This window comes from Pocillopora damicornis, chromosome 12 (genome assembly GCF_964200805.1).
Source record: "Pocillopora damicornis chromosome 12, jaPocDami1.2, whole genome shotgun sequence".
In the NCBI taxonomy this organism is placed as follows: Eukaryota; Metazoa; Cnidaria; class Anthozoa; order Scleractinia; family Pocilloporidae; genus Pocillopora; species Pocillopora damicornis.
The window spans coordinates 9851758-9872229 of record NC_142681.1 but is presented as its reverse complement, the minus strand read 5'-3'; the positions used below and the strand labels follow the sequence as shown (position 1 = coordinate 9872229).

At 36.3% G+C, this 20472-nt stretch overlaps 1 protein-coding gene across 1 annotated transcript; it reads left to right on the top strand.

Annotated features, from left to right (window-relative positions):
• Positions 1-203: 203 nt before the first annotated feature.
• Positions 204-20278, top strand: LOC113685998 (ARF GTPase-activating protein GIT2). The gene is made up of 21 exons (XM_027203594.2): positions 204-476; positions 616-749; positions 6792-6904; positions 7747-7852; positions 10246-10332; positions 11149-11279; positions 11613-11707; positions 11927-11972; positions 12662-12713; positions 13182-13254; positions 13851-13948; positions 14303-14414; positions 15008-15114; positions 15407-15445; positions 15947-16030; positions 17027-17095; positions 17433-17519; positions 17675-17924; positions 18326-18518; positions 18653-18716; positions 18874-20278. The coding sequence occupies exons 1-21, from the start codon at positions 416-418 to the stop codon at positions 19069-19071; spliced, it is 2199 nt and encodes a 732-aa protein (XP_027059395.2). The 5' UTR covers positions 204-415; the 3' UTR covers positions 19072-20278.
• The last annotated feature ends 194 nt before the right edge of the window (positions 20279-20472 follow it).

Below are 20472 nucleotides of genomic sequence, written 5' to 3'. Positions count from 1 at the left end.
ATTTAAATCTTACATTTTTTTCATTATGTCACGATGTATTTTTGTGGTTGTGAGCCCTGAAAGAGATTAAATGTAATCAAACCTATGTGCGGGCTGAGTATTGATGTCGATCGACACCATCAGTTCTTCCGTGACAATTATTTCCGGACTTCGTGACAACGCCCGGCCACCAAATACCGGATGCGTGTCGTCGGAAATTCCTCGGCTCTTTTCGAAATCAATCGCGTGAAACCGGACTTTCATCAAACCAAGCTGATATTTTGGGCGCATGACTCACCCGTATGAACGCTGACCACAGGTGTGCGAAGTGTGAAGTAAAGAGGGAAGTGGGTAAAACACTGTTGTTGTTGCATGCTTCGCCATGTCTTATTGGGACATGTGTGCCTAGACTTTTAGTATCTTTATGGCTTAAAATATGTCTTCAAGGATGAAGCTACGCCCTTCGACAGAGATCTGTGCCGATTGTAGCGCGCCCGGTAGGTTTGTGCCTCGCTGTCTTACGCATGAATAGTAGCATGCGAATTACTCACTTGATTTAACGCCCAGTTTTGATGTTTGAAGATTTCATTCTTGTTCTCGGGGATGTTAGATTGATTTGAAATTTTTAAAAAATAGGACCAGAATGGGCATCTGTGAATCGCGGCGTGTTTATCTGCGACGAATGCTGCAGTGTTCACCGCAGTTTGGGTCGTCATATTTCCCAAGTGAAGCATCTGAAACATTCTTCCTGGAGTCCAACTTTACTAGCGGTTCGTACGAAATTCATTATACTAACATTCTAGTAGAAGTAACTATTTTCATATGCTGTGTTTTTAGTGTCAACATCGGCTTCTTTATTGTTTAAGAGCAATTTTTTTTCATGATCCAACAAGTGTGATCGATTACAAATTTGTATTTTTTCTGATCATTCGCTCTGTTGTGAGCCCATCAATTGAAGTAACTTCCGATTGAACCTACAATCTAAAAGATTATCTAAAATGTATGTGCGTTGTATTAAAAAGCATAGGAAAAAAATTTAAGTTTGTTGTAAAGTTGTGTTTTGTTGATCTTTGTAAAGGCAAGATTACACCGATTGCATCCTTTACAGTTAGTGAGGTCTCATTCGATCGTGTCTTTTGAAGAGGTCATTGTCTTTTACAAATGACACTTCTTTGTTCCCAATGAGAGCAAGGCCCAAGATTTTGGCGCAACTTGTGTAGAATGATGTTTAATAATTTTTTTTTAAAATTAAAAGTTACATTTTTGGCGTGAATTATCCTCGATTACTAACCAATTTGTGATATTTCTACTGTCAATGTAAAATCAGTTCGTCATGTGAATCATTCAGCAGAGCTGACTATTGCAGCTGGCATTTAGGAATTTTTGAAAACTTAATTGCAAGAAAACAAGCGTTTCTTTGACTTCATCGAGCACAAAAAAAAGAATTTTAACTGAACATGCTTAAGATTTAATTTTGGTAATTAAGAAATTCAAGAGCCCTTGTCCGAAAGTGTTGCATATAATTGTGCAAAATGAAAATCAGAGAGGATCCTCAAACTTTGTCAGAACATGCAAGGAGACATTTTTAAACTGTTTCAATTTAACAAGAACTTTATTTTTCGTGAATTAATGAGAATAACATTGAATAAGAGCCTTTGAATTGGCTGTAACCATCTTGAAATTACACAGTTAAAACTTGTTCAAAAATTCAACAAGGAAGTAACTCTATAAATGATTTCATTCCTAGAAATAGGACATGTTTAGCAATAGACTAAAATTGAACTGTCAAATTTAAAAGCATTACAAAATTTTCGTGAGAAATTAAGTTTATTAACTTATTTTCTTTTCTTTTGAGGGACAACAGTATTTACAACTTTTGATATGATTTAAGGTATATAGGGGCATATATTTTGCTAATTGCATTGTATGAGCAACAAGAATTATTGCCTGCTTGTAGTATTAGTTAAACCATCCTATTATATCTATATTTTGAAAAACAGAAGGAAAGGTTTAACTAATTTAAAACTTAGTTGCCAGAAACCACCATAATGCATATTATTAAGGTAATTGACTGAGTTGCCACAGGAGCCAGAAATGAAATGAACTTCCCAGTGTGGTGCAAAAATTAAAAAATTTAAATAACCATTTTCATGGCTACATCTTGTCTCTATACCTGTCTCATTACAGAGGCTAACAGTCCATTGTAGAGTGCAAATACACCTTGTGTTGGAGCGATATGAACTGCCACAGACAAAAGTCTCGGTTTAGCTGCTTTGTGTGCGAGTAGTCTATATAGCGGCAATAGCGACCTTTAGTAGTTTGTGTCGACTTTCCTTGCCACTAATTCTTAGTCTTCAGCTCTTTGAAAGGAACAACCATGACATACAACAAAATGCTCTTCTTTTGATGAAAGTCTTATTTATTTGACTTTCACTGAGCACAAACATATAAATATGATAAATAATAGTTAGATGACAGTTAATGTAAGTTTGTAAAAAAAGAAGAAGAAAAAAAAAACTGAAAATAACAATAGTGAAGAGAAAAACTCAGTGAGGGACAGTCATGACAGAGCAAGCTCCAACTAGGTGAAAGCCCAATAAAAATAATGGTAGGGGAGAATTTAAGAAAAATGCAAATAAAATTGATAATTCACTAAAATATCAAAATATATGTATATGATATAAGAATTTATGTGTAAAAAATATATATCAATTCTTATTATTAATATCTACTACAAACAATACTGATGAAAACTGCTTAAATTCCTAATTGAAAAGCTCCTAAGACAAAATGATTTCCAAGTATAAACATTATCCTGATCAAACGTTTCAATAAGTGCTCTTTTATAATATTTAACTAAAGCTGCTTTGAAAGCATTAATGCTGGGTAAGGTTCTTACTGGCAAAAACATGGAATTCCACAATTGAACAGTTCTATTGAAATATAACTACGTTGAAATAGTGATGTTCTGCATTTTAAAGGCTGATAGTCTAAAGAGCAGCTATGACGAGTGGACCTGGTTATGACTTTAGGTTGGACAAACTCTGTAATGTCAATGTTATATACCGTATTTACCTGTGTATAAGTCGAACCTGTGTATAAATTGACCCCCCATTTTGGAGCCCAAAAGTAAGTTTTTCTTATTTCTAGGCAAGAATTTCCTTGAAAAACTAATCTTATATTTCTTAGAATTTTCTTTCAGGTACTATGGTTATATGAAAAAAATCACAGCAAGTTTAAATGTGAAGTTTATTATTGCGTGTATGCGAGTGTTTTAGTGTGTTTTAGCAACATGTGTAAGCAGCATTTTCTTCACAATTTTTGAAATTCACAATTCACAATTTTAGTTACTGAATGCAAAAAACACAAAAGAACTTACCAACAGCAATTTAATTGGTAAAGGTGCATAACAACCAAAACAAAAACCCTGCCAACCAGCATTTTATTGGAACATGTGCTAAACAAAGTCCTCGTGCTCACATGATACAAAGCCAGGTTACTAAGCAGCAAAACTTTGAAGCGAGAAATGTGGCTTTCGTCGAGCGGAGTTACCACTTTATCGGCTGCAACTATCAGTTCTTTATTGAAGAATTGTGCCAGTGAATATCTACAACATTGAGCTTTATGTTAGGAGATAAATCTTAAAGCATTTAAACTTAGACTGCTCGAGTTGTGCAGGGAAAAGACATCGGAACTTGTGCTGTGTAAAAGTGGATTGTTTGTTTACATATCAGACAATTGTTATGCTAATTTGTCCTGAAAGTTTTTTTATCTGAGATTTTGACTCATGTATAAGTCGAGGGCGATTTTTTGGACCAATTTTTAGGCAGTTAAAGGTTGACTTATACACGGGTAAATACGGTATGCCATTAATGGCCTTAAAGAAAAATACTAAATCCCTGATTTCATGCCAATAAGACACTGGCAAGAGGTTCAGTTTAATAAGACTTTCCTTGTAAGGAATAAGGGCATCTGGATACCCTAAGATATACTTTGTTGCTCGACATTGAACTCCCTCAATTGTGCATAAACCACCTATCTGCAGAGGCGTCCACACTTCAATAGCATAGCCAAGGTAAGATTGCACCAGGCTCAGATACAGAGAGCACTTAACTGACACTCCAAAACAAGGGTCAGATGATCTGTAAAGAAACCCCAGTATTTGGTTGGCTTTGGATGACGAAGAAATGATGTGGGAACTCCATTTGAGATTGTTGTTAACAACAACACCGAGATCTTTTTGGGTGTTGGTTTGAGAAACAACGTGATTTCCAATATTAAAGGTGCCTTGAATGGGAGATTTCTTTCGGGTTACACATACAGCTTTGCATTTGTCGAGACTGAACTTCATTCATCATTTAGTTGACCAGTTGAACACTTTATCAATATCCTGTTGAAAGTTACTTATGTCAGACTCAGAGTAGATGATATGGACTAGCTTAGTATTGTCGGCAAAGAAAAAAGCCAAAGTAGAGCTAGATAACTCATCTGGCAAATCATTGATAGACCATAGAAAAAGCAATGGCCCCAGAATGCTGCCTTGAGGTACTCCAGAGAGAACAGGGAGGGACAAAGATGTTGTACCTTTAATTAACACTTTCTGGGACCTGTTTGTTAGATAATCTGTAAACCATTGGAACAAAGAATCATTTACACCAGAAGCTGTGAGTTTATGTAATAAAAGAGAATGAGAAACAGTGTCAAATGCAGATTTTTAGATATATGAAAATTCACATATTTGCACTGCGGTGGAAAGATGAAATTAGAAGATCCTCGCAGCTAAGAACACTACTGAAACTAGTAGTTGTAAGTAGGACCTGTAAAAAATTTTCAGACCCGTACGGGATTTGAACCCATGACCTCTGCGATACCGGTGCAGTGCTCTACCAATTGAGCTAACAAGCCAACTGGGAGCTGGTCAATGAATTGGGTACAAATAAACATCCGAGTGAATGAAGATTTGTAGATATATGAAAATTCACATGTTTGCACTTTGGTGGAAAGATGAAATTAGAAGATCCTTGCAGCTAAGAACACTACTGAAACTAGTAGTTGTAATTTGCCCTCCCTGTTCTCTCTGGAGTACCTCAAGGCAGCATTCTGGGGCCATTGCTTTTTCTATGGTCTATCAATGATTTGCCAGATGAGTTATCTAGCTCTACTTTGGCTTTTCTCTTTGCCGACAATACTAAGGCTTGTTAGCTCAATTGGTAGAGCGCTGCACCGGTATCGCAGAGGTCATGGGTTCAAATCCCGTACGGGCCTGAAAATTTTTTTCAGGTCCTACTTACAACTACTAGTTTCAGTAGTGTTCTTAGCTGCGAGGATCTTCTAATTTCATCAGTGTCAAATGCTTTGGACAGATCTAAATAAACAATTTCAGATTGAATTGAGTTATCCCGGGCCTGTCCAATTTTATGAAGAAAGCAAAGCATCTGAATGACTGTCAATTGGCCACTCAAAAATCCATGTTGCTAAGAATATAAGGAACTGCTTAAATGGTTGATTAACCTATTGAAAATATAACTTTTGAGCACTTTGGACAGAATACAAAGCCAAGAAATTGGCCTGTAGTTTTCTGCAAGTTCTTTATCACCTTTCTTATGAATAGGTATAACCAATTCTTATTTTCATAATTCAGGTAGCACACCAGAAGAAAGAGATTTATTGAATAGTTTAAAGAGTTCCACATGCTTGGATCATTTATATACAACTTTATATAAATTGATCATTTATATACAACTCATTCGTTTTTTATTGCTAATATTTCAGTGCCAAAGATCGGTTTGTCAGATCACCTTCCTGTATTTTTCAGATGAAAATGCACCAGGAATAAATGAGATGGAGCATATAAATTCATAGAATATTGTGATTATAAAAACTTAAACAAAGATAATATACTGCTTCATTTAGACAACCCCTTATGCTTATGACACTGCCTTTGAATTGATATGTGTTAATTAATGAGGTTCTCGATTCATAGTAAAAAATGCTAAATAAATTAATTGCCACATTCCACTGAAAACAAAGCAAGTGAAAAGATGAATTCAACCTGCCTGGATGACAACTGAAGTTCATGAAAGCATAAAAACAAGGCACAAGTTGCTAAGAAGAATGCAAAAGACAAACAAGCAGGGAGATTGGAATCGACACTCCAACACTAAATGCAAAACTGCCGATGTCATCAAAAGATCAAAATGATCCCTTTTTTTGTGAGCAAATTGATGAAAATAAAGGAAATCCTAAGGGCATTTGGAATGCCTTAAAAAACCCAAGTGGCTTAGGCAAACAAATGACTAAAATCATGGAATTAGAGGCGGAAAATGAGACAGTGTATGATGAGTCATCCATAGCCAATGAATTAAACAACTAAGGCATTACCTTACCTTACATTACTTCACCTAGATAGATTTTAAATTTATTATAGGTCATGGAGAGGTTTATGCAGGTGTTAACTTTAAAAGCTACAAGTTCTCCATGCCACCTTAATGATAGAGTATTTCTTGTTAACTGAATGTTTCATGGGATTTCAAGGGAGTAAAGCTGATTGGGATTGTCTGAATAAAGTTTGTCTGCACTAACATAATAAAGATTTCTCTTCAAATTGAAAGGAATTTTTCTGAAAACAGTATCACTAGGCCAACGTGAAAGTTCTGGTAAAGCTTGAAGATCTTTAATGAATTTTATTTTGTACATCTTCAGTGTAGTCTTTAGTTATGATGGAATCTCACTCTCCTAGTGGTAGACAGGTGTACATATTTCAGTATGATCTTGACTTATTATTTTATTTTGACTTCCATTTTGCTCTTTAGATGGTTCGACAGCTTGTGACAAATGGGGCAAACTCAATTTGGGAACATTCACTTTTGGATCCAAATCAGATGAAGAGTGGATTAAGGAAACCAAATCAAAAAGATCATGTTGAGTATGTACTGAATTTTTTTGCTTTACACTGGGTTTTGAAAAAACATTTTGGGTCTCCCAAGTTAGGTTGTAGTAATGTTATGGGAGAGCTCCAATACTTTGGAAAGAAATGAAGCAATTGTAATGTTCTTATCCTAGCTTTAGGCAATTGAGACCCCTTGCTGTGGTTCATTGGAGCATATTGCTGCACTTCTGATTGTCAACCATGTCATGCATGTGCTTCAGTATACATGTTAATGACTAAAAATGTTCTACAGCTGCAAATTTAATTGAGGTGTTCAGATTGCAAGGCCAGTTGCGTAAACCTCTTTTAACCCTCTTCAACCTAACATCAGTATATATACATGTATGCCCTACAATGTTCTGCATAACTTTCACAAGGTGCTGACTAGGAGTATTATTGTAACAATCAAGAGCTTCTACAGCTTGTGATCATACCTGAGATGGTAGTCACTCTTTGGGGCCAGGGGATTGACCAAACATGCTTGGTGATGTGTTCCATTTTTAACCTAACTGTAGTGTGGTATGGTGTGGGAGATATTCTTACTTATTTTTGTCAGCAGAAGTACCTCACTACCCCCTGGTTGATAAATAATGCAAAGGAATTGTAATCATTCAAGTAGAGTTTGGATAGTTATTAAGGCAACTGTTAGCTTGACTACATAAGGATCTCCCATTAGGAAGGTGATACTTAAGGATGAATTTCTGGATACACAGATGAATTGAGAACAGAAATCCTTGAAAACAGAACTCAAAGAAATGAGTAACAATGTGGTTCAGTAGTTTATATTTTTTCATTCAAATAGCCAGTTTCTGACTGATGGTGGTTTTCATATTTTTAAGTCCCACAAAGTCCACATTCATCAAAGCAAAATATCAGAGGCTTGCATTTGTCCCTCGTCTTCCTTGCAAAGATGATGATACCATTACTGTCTCAGACCTTAGCCAGGTAAGTTGCAGTGTATTCAGAAAGCAGTATAGTCTCCTTTCAACATCTTAATGTTGTGGTTCAAATGTTCATTTAATTAGAAATTTTGCAAGTCATGAAAAGTGTTCTCTCCTTTTGCTTCTCTTTATAGTCATTATATTTAGTTTCATACTTAGCATACACCCTGTATTTGTTTTAAATTGCTTTGTTAGTCTTTTTTAAGTGCCCAAGCAATTAGTGGATTTGTTTGCCATGTAAATGCAGTTTTATTCATTATTTTGATTACCTGAAACAAAGGAAAGTAAAAATAAAACTGTTGTGAAAAAGAATTAAATCAATGAAAATTTTGAGGACATGATAGTGCTGTATATTAAGTGTATAATTATACATTGTACACTAGCCTGTGTGGAGAGCCTCAAACATCAGGGACAGGCTGCCAGGGTTGCCAAGTTAACATCACTTTATTAGTTTTAAAGTTAGCCATTCACACTGGGTAGGAAGTGGCAAGAGTAATAACTGATACATGGGACCAATATGACAAGATGCAACATATCTGTTTCTAACGAAAAGCTTAGCAATGCTAGTGCAATAATCATATGTGCACCCCAGATAGTTCCATACATGGTAAGGAACTGTGTGACTTAACACAACAGGTGTGAAGCAGGGTTTTTATTAGAAGCCGAGTCCCGTGTGCTGGCACCTGTCTACTTTGAACAGAGTGCCCGGTTACTCAAAGTACAAAATTTAAAAAAATAAAATTGTCAAAAAAAAAATTATCAACCTCAATAAATATCAACTCTTCCCTGTAAATTTAAACCATTTTCCAGCATGAATTTACCAATAACTTGCCATCAGATCGTGGAAATAAAATTTACTTTGATGAGAAGGTGCTGCGCAACAATTGTGTTCTTCCTGAAGTGCTTGATTAGCTATTACATTTTTCTTGCATGTCACGTCTGACACATTTAAAGGCAAGTGTGTTTTGCAGAGTCAGTATGGCAAGCAAATAAAAAACTCAAGGTGTCCTGGATTCTTTTTTGTCATTTGCATACAAGAAGTCAAAAAGTTAGTTTTGAGCATGTTTACACTTATATTGTTTACACATTCCTTGGAGCATCATTTGCGTATGAAAGGTCAAGTGCAATGAAAATTAACTTTGTGTTTTCCAGTTTTAATTGGATTACAGCCAGTGAGATGATTTTTTGAAAAAATCACATATCCTTTCTGTGCATTCCATTATTTAAACTGTTTATAAAACACTTTGTATTTTTCTGAAATATAATTCAGGATTTAAAACAAACTACAAGAGATGAATGTAGCCGTAAAAGATGCTCATCAGCTAACTTGTGTGTCTCAATAAGCCAATGTTTTGTTAGCTTTCGAAGCTTTAAAAATATTCTGAGTTAGTGAAAGAAACTTGAAAGAAACTTTGTTCCAATTTAATTTTCATTTAAGATTAAGCTAAGAAATGCATTCAAAAACATCAAAAATTTCAAATGTGAAAATTTGCTTTGGCCTGTTCTGACACTGAAAATTTGTCAGTTTCACTCTTTATCAGTTTATAAGTTTAAGTTAGCTTGTAACAGTAGTTAGCTTAAACTGCATCTCAATAAGCCAACATTTTGTTGGCTTTCAAAGCTTAAATATTTGGAGCAAGTGAAAGAAACTTGAAAGAAACTTTTTTCTAATTTAATTTTCTTTCAAGGTTAAGCCAAGAACTGCATTCAAATACATATCAAAAATTTCAAACATGAAAATCTGCTTCAGCTTGTACTGACATTGAAAATTTGCCAGCTACACTCTTTATCAGTTTACAAGTTTAAGTTAGCTTGTTACTGTAAGAAAAAAGGAGGCTCTGAGAACAACAGCAGTGTTTTGATGTAGCTGTAGCTGTATAGTGAAATAAACAAATTCTCCCAGAGTATCATTCTTTTTTGACCATAATTATAATAAGTATGCATCATAGCAAGATTTCTTTTCCAGATTGCAGGAAAATATGCTTCTGGGAGACTTACGTTTTAAAAATTTCCTGGGGGAGCATGCCCCCAGAAGTTTGGGCCTTCAGCCCTTAATTTTACAGGGTACCCACCTATTCATGAGGCAGTACCCTTCTACTTCAAAAGTTAATGAAAATCCTGTGTGAAGGGACTGCCTCTTTGATGGGTGAAGTGTGCAAACAGCATCTGTGGGTAAAGGGTTGCTAAGTGTACATCACTTTTTTTTAGTTTTAAAGTTGGCCATTAGTTATTTATTGAAACTGTTAGTATAAAGCATAATCCTTCAGTTTTCTCAATTCTCATTTTAATTGTTATGTTAAAGAACTGCGCTGTATACAATTGTATTATGTTACTGTATGTAGAGGCACAGTGTGAGGTTCAAGCAGTAATTTATGTTTTTCTTATTGTGCTTTGCAGCAACTTCATTCAAGTGTAAGGACAGGAAATTTAGAGACATGTTTGAGACTTCTCTCACTAGGTGCTCGCCCAAATTATTTTCATCCAGTAAGTGAACTTCAAAAATACTATTAAAAAAAATGGTGATATGTAAATGAACAAGCAAATTACCAATTTGAAGCTGTTGTATTTTATTACCTTCTTTAGTTCATTTAAGGTGGTTGAAGGGGAATCATTATCTTTTTAACGTACTGTACTTATAATTTCTTTTATGGATGGATGATATCAAACCAATGCAGATTATTGCTTGATAAGTTCTGCTGGTTTCTCTTGGTTACTCAAAAATGAGCTTGGTACCCCTTTCTTTTTTTCATTGTGTTAAGTTGATTCCTCAGTATTTACTGCCGTCCTGTTCTCTGCATAAAAATCACATAATCAGGCAATTAAGTGTGTGTGTTTTCTGAGAAAACAGTATTGTTTTTTCAGTCAATGTACCAGGTAAAGAGGTATGATGGTCTTTGACCTGAATTTTTTATGGGATAACTTTGGTGTACAAATTATCCCCTTTAAATGGAAGAAATTTCAAAAAAAAATTCACAGAAGGGGGAAGAAGATATAGTTAGAGGCAAATACTAAGCCTGTTACTTAATGATGCAAATTATGATCGTCAAAGCAACAAATAGTGGCATATTTTGAGTCAGTGACATCAAAATGTTCCCATGGCTCCAGACTTTCTACCTATCAATTTTTTAAGTGTAACTAAAAAACCTATAACCCTGTGTAGTGCCAGTTCAGGCTTATATGGGGTAAGTTTGGCCCATCATATATTTTAAACAGGCGTAGTAAACTATGTTTTAGTACAAGTGTATATGATGACAGGTTTTACTTCTTTTGTCATATTTGTTGTCATTGCTCACCCAATAGGATAGAGGTAATACTCCGCTTCATGTGGCAGCTAATGCTGGGCAACCTTTACAAGTTGAACTCCTTATTGTGCATGGTGCTGATCCCACAAAGCCAGACATAAATGGAAAGACGCCTGTGGATTATGCCATGTAAGAGTAATTTTTGGTAGTGTGTTGCACCTGAATCACTTGGCCCATATCTTTGCAGCTTATCCTGATTTCATTGCATAGTTTCCTGGCCTTTTGCTGGCCACTCCCCTAGGGCCACTATGTTATTCTATCATAGACTGCCTTCCTTCACTTTCTCAGCTTAACATGTAACTGAAAATTTATTGTTACCTGTTTTAGTGCTGTGTTTTTAAATGGTGATTGTGTTCAGTACTGTAAAGTTAAGTGACTTGCTTAAAGAATGCTAATGAATGCTCTAAAAATTATTATTTGGAAAGCAATTTGTTAAATATTTTATGCTCTTGTTTTTTCCAGGGAGGCTGGTTATTCAAATATTGCACATCGACTCATAGAGGTTCAGTTTGAACTTACAGACAGACTCACATATTACTTATGTGGCAGAAGACCTGGTAAATGAATGATTTTTGTGTGATCACCTTTGAATTAGGAAGAGCAAAGAGAATCAAAGTAATCCCATAGATACAGTCAAAATACTCTTAAAGTTGTGACCTTAAGGTGAAGTTGTTTGTGTCTAGACAGTCCTGTATGTTGAGTAGGTAAGTTGTGATGACACCAACAGACATTTGATTCACATCTTGCTGCACACATGTGTGTTTGTTTTATTTCAGATCATCAAAATGGTGTTCACTACCTTATACCAACCATGGCAGACAGGTCTTGCACTTTGCTCAATTTTCTCAAGTAGCTCTTTGTAGTAATTTTGATCTGCTGAAAACACAGTCTATGGCTCTCGATAACTAAATCAGTTCTGCTTTAATAATATGAGCCAAGTAAATCACATTCAAAAGTTGATATTTTGCCTTTTTACACAGTAACTAACAGAAATTTCACTTTTGACATTGAGATTATGGAAATTATATGGCAGATTCCTTTAATTTGTTTTACACCTGCTTATCTAATGTCTAATTGTTGCATCAGAACATAGCTGTGATTTTTCTTAAATTTGGAGTGAGGTTCTCCTAAGAATGGACGACTCACTGTGATTGGCCTCTACAGGGAGAGAAATTAAGTTTGGTCCTGGGAATATACTACATTATGTTACACCCCAAAGAATAGTTGCTTAGGGCAAAGAAAAAGGTGGTGTTAATCTTTAAGATAGAATAGTTTAGGTTAAGAAATAATTTTTCATGTGGTAATCAAGGATTTTGAACCATGCAACATCCAAAATCTTTGTTTAACCAATCTTGTCCCTTAGGTATCAAAGAGGAAAAAATTAAATTTATCATCCTTCAATACTGTTGTGTAGTAAATTTACATAATGATCATTTTTACAGCAATGAAATGCTATTTTATATACATGTAATGCATCTGAAAGTCTTCTTTAATCTGTGATACTTCAACAGTCGCTTGGATTTGTCAGATGATGCACAGAAGGCAAAATTAAAGCTACAAGCAGTAAGTAAATGAAATTTTATTAAAGCATGTGGTAACTTCCATAAACTGAAGAAAGCCATCTTATTTGACGTTACTTGTCTTTTTTTGTTAGCTGATTGTTATTCAAGAGTTTAGCAGTTATAATAATGAAGCGTCTTAACCCTTTAACTCCTAGAAGTGATTAACATGGACCTTCTGCATAAAATATCATGACATTGTTCAGCAAATAGGCTATGAGGATACTCAAACTTATCAAGGCATGTAGAAGTTGGGTTACCTGTCGTTTTGTACCCATGGTTGTTTGTACCCATGGTTGTTTCGTACTCATAGTTGTTTTGTACCCATGGTTTTTTCTTACTCAGTTGTTTCAGCAGGCTGAAGGGAGACTTAATCAGATCTTGGGAGGTTAAAAATTTAGTGTTACTTCTGCATAGATTTGGTCGCTGGAACTTGCTTTAAGTTGTGTTTTTTACCTTGGTTTATCCTTAGTTAAGTCATCATCTCTTTGAAGAACTGGCATCTGATGTGTATGATGAAGTAGACAGAAGGGAGTGTGATGCAGGTATTGAAGCTGTAATAGACAAGTTTTAATTTGTGCTGAACTTGAGGAAACATTTGAACTTTATCTCTCTTGAGTATGTAGATCAATTCCTGTTATTTGTTGTCATTCTATTTCATGATTGTAGAGGAGCATTTTTGATTCATAAGCATAAAACATACTTTCTAGTTGTTAGATTTGGAAAATATATGATCTCAACATCATTCTATGGTATGGCTGGAACTTGACAGATTAGTCTGAAATGGTTTTGAATTCTTTAAATGGGGTTTGGCTTTGTCTGTATCACGACGGGGTACAGATTGAACCACACCCCTTTTGAAGATTTCTTTCCAATACCATCCCCTGGAGTGATTTGAGTGAGGTCCATGTGCAACCCAGCAAAATATGTTGAGCAAAATGTAATCCATTTGTTCTATAATGCAGAAAAATGAAATTAAAAAGCAACTGAAACTTTGGACTCAAGGCTCCACCTTTTTCTTGCTGTCAAAGTTCCTGCTGAACATTTCCGGTGGCCTTTACAAGCTCTATTAATGGATTGGTCTTAGAACGTGTTGGATATACCTGACAGTCTTTAACTTGTTTCAAATTTTTTCCCTCAGTTTGGCTAGCAACACAGAATCACAGCGCTCTTGTTCGTGATACCACAACAGTACCATTTCTTCCTGTTAATCCTTCGTTCTCTTCAACAAGAAACCAGGTAAAGTGGTAAATATTTTGGAAACGTAAAATGCTCCTAAACAACTATCCTACCAATCCTTTAGCACAAATTTGCGAAAGCTGATTATTTACAGTGTGTACTGTTGTTTCATCTCAAACCTGTCTCTATCTAGATTTGGGGTTCAGTCAAAAAGCCTTTTGATGTAAGAGTTTTTCCAATAAATTTCTGATCTCCTAAACTTTCATTATCGTCATTGTTATTATTATTATCATTATTATCAGTATCATTTTAAGATTGGTAGCATTTCAAATTTCTGAAAATCACTTAATCCCTCAAAGCTCAAACATTGAGAATGTCAATCCTGATTATTAATTCAATTGGGTGGTTTTTTAGGGAAGACAGAAGTTAGCTTTGTTTAACGCCAAAGAATTTGCAACATTAATTATTGATATATTGAATGACGCAAGACGGAGAGAACAAGACTCCAATCCTGACTTCACTCAAGGTACTGTACACGATCCTAAATTCATTATGATATACTTCAATATCATCACCCTAAGTTTTTTCGCTTTAGTCCTATCCAGTGTGATATTATAAGATATCAATTCATAAACCTCAAGTCACTTCCCTAATGTGTACAATTTTAAGGGCTGAGTAAACTCTGAGTTCAAGCACGTCCATTGTAGCTTGTGCAGCGCTCAGCCCAGTGGGTGAGGGAGCAAGATAACAAGCTTACCAAATACCGCAATCTACCTACTCCGACCCCATTAGACATGTGGTTTGGGGGGATCTTTGAGCCTAGCCTGCAGAGCAGGCGTAATTTTGGCGAGTAGAGTGCTCATTATTTTCTTAACAAAAATTGTGTTTGTCAACTTTGATTTTAATGGCAACGGAAGCCTGGGAAGAGAAAGAAATTTGTATCGAGGGGGGAGTCAACGGTCAAAAATAAGGAGAGGGGTGGGGGAAGGGGAGGGAAGATTCTCGTCCTCACCACCCTACCCCCACCGTGCACTGTTTGTCTAATATTTTGTTTTTTGTTTTAATTCCATTTTCTTCCTCACGATATTCTTATTTATCCAGCCTTTGGTACTTTGTTAGGTTTTGTTGAATCACACATTTTCCCTATTGAAGAAGATGCCTATGATCACGAATATGATGAAGTACCTTCAGACGAGGAACCAGCGGATAAGGAATCCACACCGGAGGTGACAGTCTTCTTGTTTTCATTACATCAATGCCGCAGAGGAAGATATGGATAGTTTCTTGCTCGTGACAAACCATCAAACTTTTAGAGTACACTCAATTATATCACGTGCAATTCTCTCTCAGTGTAAATTTTCTTGTGCTTTTTTTCATTTCGTTTATTTGTTTTTTGGTTGTTCATATTTTTTTCGGTGTCTTGAGGCTGTGGAAATGATATTCTAATGGCAATTCAATAACTGAGGAGTCGGGTAAAAAGTTTTATTCTTTCTAACACGCTTCTGTTACTTATTTCAGAACCCCTCAACAATGACTACTAAAGTGCAGATCGAAAAGGTGGATATATTTTATAGAAATGCCGCCATGATGTGTTTATCTTTATCACCAGTACCTCGGCAAAATAAACATGTTATCCTCAAAATTGTAGTTACTCGAATTGCAAAAATCAACGAGAAGATCAATAATATACATGCCAATTCTTTCACAACCGAGATTGTTTCTGGTGCAGTCAGCCCTTTTGGGGTACAAGACCTAAATCTGAAGTAGTCGCAAGGGCCAAGTAGAACAGAGAATAATCCTTGAGCGAGCCGTTGAAAACTCAAAGTATACATTGCACATGTTACTGTCACTAAAAGGGAAAATGCGAGTGACCGAGTTTTTGATGGATTAGTTTGAGTTTTTCTGTCTCACTGGCCGGGTTTAGAGGGCGCGAGAGTTTTGTCAACTAACCGTAGAGCGCTGTAAAGAAAAGGTGATGCTGCCAAATGTTATATTTGACACCTAATTGTAAATTACTTAAATTTAGTTGACTTAAGATCACTCTCTCTATGCTTGCAGGGAACAACTACAAGCTTTTTGGCTGATGACTCCGTTCCTGTGGAACGTTATCTAGCGGTGGAAAGTGCTTTGGCGACGGCTAATGTAGGTGTACTTCAGTGTAAAAGGTCTCTTCAAGTACATACGTAAATAACTCGGGAAACACCTTTAATGTGGAGTGACTTTACAAGAAGATGATTGCCCCGCCAAAATTTTTCAAAATCGCTATTTTCATCCTCATCCTTAATATTCTCGTGATTGTTGGCTCCAGTCTTTCCCGTTTGGAGTTTGTCTGTGCAGGTAAACTGATGTTTCAATGTTTCCTTCTATTCAAAGGAAATTTGTTACGTCGCCAAAATACGGCATAAGTTATTGAGGCGTACAAAACCTACTGTATCTTTCATTGGTTAGATGGGTTTTCTCGCTTCCCTCTCCCACCTAATGAGATTGCCGTCTTTACCCTTTACATCCTAACATCAGTATTCATTAAAAATTGAACTGTAACCAGGATATGACATAGTAAAAAAGGTAACAAAAACGTTCTCTGGTTAAAAAGGTTTTAAGATATGAGCTTTCGGCTATTATACTATAGCCTTTAACGAATGTAAAAAATAAGCGCTTGAATGGAAATATATACAGGGGAGGGTGTGAAAAAATTAAAAACTAAAAAATACAATAGAAGTGTGAAAAGCTAAAAAATGGACAATAAAACAAAATCAAATTACAATAATATAGAATATTGTCTTGGTAACGGTTTAGAGTTATTGTCTACTTTTCAGTTATTAATTTTTTCACACCCTCCCCTGTATATATTTCCATTCACGCGCTTATTTTTAAACATTTTTACTGTTCTCTGTACCTTAACTATGGTGCTCTTAAGGAGAATTTGTCTAACATTCAAGAGTTTCTTTAGTTGGTGATCATTTCCTTTATTCTCATGACATTAATGTGTGATTCAGTGATGATGCTGTAAGGAGAAATTAGATGCTAGTCAATATAAGGGGTTAAGCAAGCGTTCCGGATTAGCTAAGAGTAGTTTTGTAGTTTTGTTTACCATTTGGTTGCGCTTGACTGAAGTGCCCTCTTTTGCTTCATCCCAAGGCTCGTGTACAACAGCTTTTGCAAGTTAATGCGAACCAGAGTCACGAAATTCAGAATCTCCAAGCAATGGTGAGTAAATCATCACTGAAGCTTCAAAAAGTCGGTTAATAGAAGGATGGAGAGAAGGTGTGGCTCACACTATAGGATAGGACTTATCTTAAATTTTTAATTTGGATGTACCTTAAGAAGGCCGAAACGTTGCATTAAATCGCCGGAGTAGTTTAGAGTTTATCTTCAGTCTCTTTTTCTTACATGATCTGCACATACCGAACATTTCCGAGAAGATACCAGTATCTTCTGGATCCCCTAACTGGGACTTACTCGTTCGGTGGCCAGTTCACATTTTTTCTCTATATACATATTTTTACACTTTTTACTGATTTTTCCGATTTTCTTGGTTTTTTAGGTTCATAAGTTGGAGGACGAAAACAAGAACTTGAAAAGTCAGTTAGGAATACTAAATGGCAGCGATGACAACGTGTTTGCGCCGCCAGTAAGTATCACTGACTAATATGTGCTAAGTTAACAAATTTACAAGAAAAATACGAACACTGCTTAGGCCTCAAAAAAAGCTTTCATGCTTGCCTTTTTCAGGCAGATGTCAAGAGTGTGACTTATTATTATTATTATTATTATTCATTTAACCAGGCTTACCCAGACGCCAGCGACGAAGAGGATCACGTGGACATCGAAAACATAGAACCGTATGCTTCCCCAGGCTCCCTCTTAAACCGCACTACTCAGCAAACTCCCCTAGGGCAGCCTCAGGCTGGGGAAATGACCAAAACTAAAAAAGTCAATCCCTACGATAATGTAACTGAATCGCCAGATGACCCAGACGGAGAACGAAGATATCTCAATATTGAAGAGATGAGGGAACACGAAAGAATGAGTTCCTGTGAGTGTTTTTTTTATGTTTACATTCATATGTACTTTTCGTCGAAAGATTCGTAGAAAGTTTGCGAAATGAAGAGATCTTGAATTTTATATATTTGTAGGAAACAAATTGTCGATTCATTAGAGTTGACCCGTGTTATATTTATGTTAAAAATCATCGAAACGCCTGTACCAGGACAAGCCAACCGATTGTCCGTCGTAAAATGAGAAAATCCAACATCTGCTGTTTTTGCATCGTCGCGGCATAGTTAAAAAATGAATTGTCTCTTGAGAAAGCTGCTACCAGTGTCAAAAGATACCATGAAACCATGATTTGAAGCAATCAAATATTTAGTAGTGAGAAATGTCTTCCTTATTTTTCGATTGGTGCTGATAAGAATGCTAACATTTTCTTTTAATCAGCGGACAGTCCCTTTGATGAACAACTGGATAGAGAGGCTGAGAAGTTGATCCATGCTGTAGATGATTTAGTTAACGAAGCCACGAAAGATTCCAGACCGCAGCCATCACAAGAGGATGTTGTGCGGTGCACAGAACAGATCACCAAAAAAATTCAGGAACTGTTGCTATCAGCGCAGGCTGGGAGACACAGTTGGTGAATATCCAAACTCTACTTACATTTTTTACTGCATTGTTCAATTCAATCATTGTAGAGACTGAATGCGAGTTCATGTTATTTGTCATGCTAACCCATAGAATTCACTAATGAACTTTATGTTTCTATTGCAGTTTTATTCCCTGCTCGAGTAATATTTTCACGGCTGTTAATGACATGGCTAGCTTATTTCCAGAGGTATCATATTTGATTTTAGTTTAGAGATGATTTGGTTTGACGCTGTACATATGGAAACTCCCTGTGCTTGTTTTTTGCGCAGAGGAGCTTAGCTGTTTACTTTGGTAGGAACGTTAAATCAATGATTACTAAGAGTGACCGTTTGTCTTTTGTTCAGGACCCAGACGTGGACAGTATGCGTGTCTCGCTGCAGCTGATGAAGAGCAGCGCTGCTAGGCTGCAGGTCGAATGCAAGAGTGCTGTATTGCCTGGTAACACGGTAGATATGGCATTTCTCACCCAGCAGGTCATACAGTGCGCTTACGATATTGCTAAAGCTGCCAAACAACTTGTCACGACGTTTTCAGTTGATTAGAGGCTCTTAGTTCCAAGGAAATGACAATAAGAGATTCCAAGAATAAAAGGGTCTCCGTGGCATCTCTAGGAATACAAATCCAAGCTTTTCTTTGCTGGGAGACGGAGAAATAACCTCTCTCCGACGGAGTAATTATTTTTTTAGTCGAAGTAGTACAGCTGAAATCCTCCAGTTATGATTGAGTTCTACCCTGCCATTATTTTTTGTGGAGTTCAGTTGAGTCATTTGTTCGATTTATCAGTCGTGTGTCAGTCTCTTTACTTTTTCTCGTTTGACTCGTTTTTTTTATGGTGATCCATTTACTTTTGATTGGTGGCGCAGTAGAACTCGGTCGTACAAGTACATACAAATATTTAAGTCAAACATTTAGTTGGTTTGTAGCTTAAAGCATAGAATTATGTAGTCTTTCGTCAGTGTTTTGAAATTTTCTCTCGAAGCAGGTCAGCGTCATTCCAAGGTATACCAAAAAAATCATTTGGACCAAAAGGAAAGGAAAACTTCAGACACTACTGCTCTTGGAAATATTTTAAATCTCATTATCGAGCCATCCCATTTAATGGGAAATTGTCCTGTGGCCGTCATAAACTGGCGTCAACCCGCTTCGGGAAATTCCAAGCTATCTCGCCCGCTTCCATGGCCATAACGCAGATTTTACTTCAGTTTCTCCGCCGGTGTGGCGAGCTTTCGTTGTTTTGCTTTAAACGTGGAGAAGAAATTGTACGCGTAGTGTTGTGGTCGTTACATCTGGTATGAGGGTTTTTTTAGACGAGCAGGCATTGAATAATCAATACAAAAGCTTCGCTTAATATTTGATTTTACACACAAAGCAAAAAGTTTCCTGCCCCTCCTCTCGCCGCCCCTCATCCTCTCTCATGTGTTCACGGAAGCCCCCATTTTTTTTCCCTTTCCAATTTGTTGAAAAATCATGTTAAGGAACTGACATCGAGAGCTCGCTCTGCAAGAATGCCTCTACGAAACATGCAAGGAATATAGTTAAGGTTTGGAAATTATGGTTGTCCAAATTTTTGTACGGCATAGGCTCGTTTGTATGGGTGAGGGGTAACTCAGTTTCCTTTCAAAGTATGTTATTCGTGAATGTGTACCATATGATAAAGAAAATTATTATGATTAATGTACTTAATAACAGATTAATATAGCGTGTAATTCAAAGGTGATGATGATTAAAAGAATGATTATTATTTAGAAACTGCCTGTGTGATTGATGATTATAGTTATCATATACTCCACCCCATCTAGAAGTTTTTCAGACATAATCTTGACAGGAAGCATTTATACACCGATTTATTTCAAGCGTTAACTTCCTCCCCTCCCATAGGCATTGAACTGTTGTCCGTGCCCAGGATTGGGGGGTCAGGAATTTAAACCTTACGAGGCTGGAGT

Excerpts from the sequence above, each read along its gene's own strand:
- LOC113685998 (XM_027203594.2), top strand. The coding sequence starts at position 416 with ATGTCTTCAAGGATGAAGCTACGCCCTTCGACAGAGATCTGTGCCGAT. Across the intron at positions 7,853-10,245 it reads CTGTCTCAGACCTTAGCCAG|CAACTTCATTCAAGTGTAAG; the intron begins GTAAGTTGCAGT and ends TGTGCTTTGCAG. Across the intron at positions 16,031-17,026 it reads GTGCTTTGGCGACGGCTAAT|GCTCGTGTACAACAGCTTTT; the intron begins GTAGGTGTACTT and ends CTTCATCCCAAG.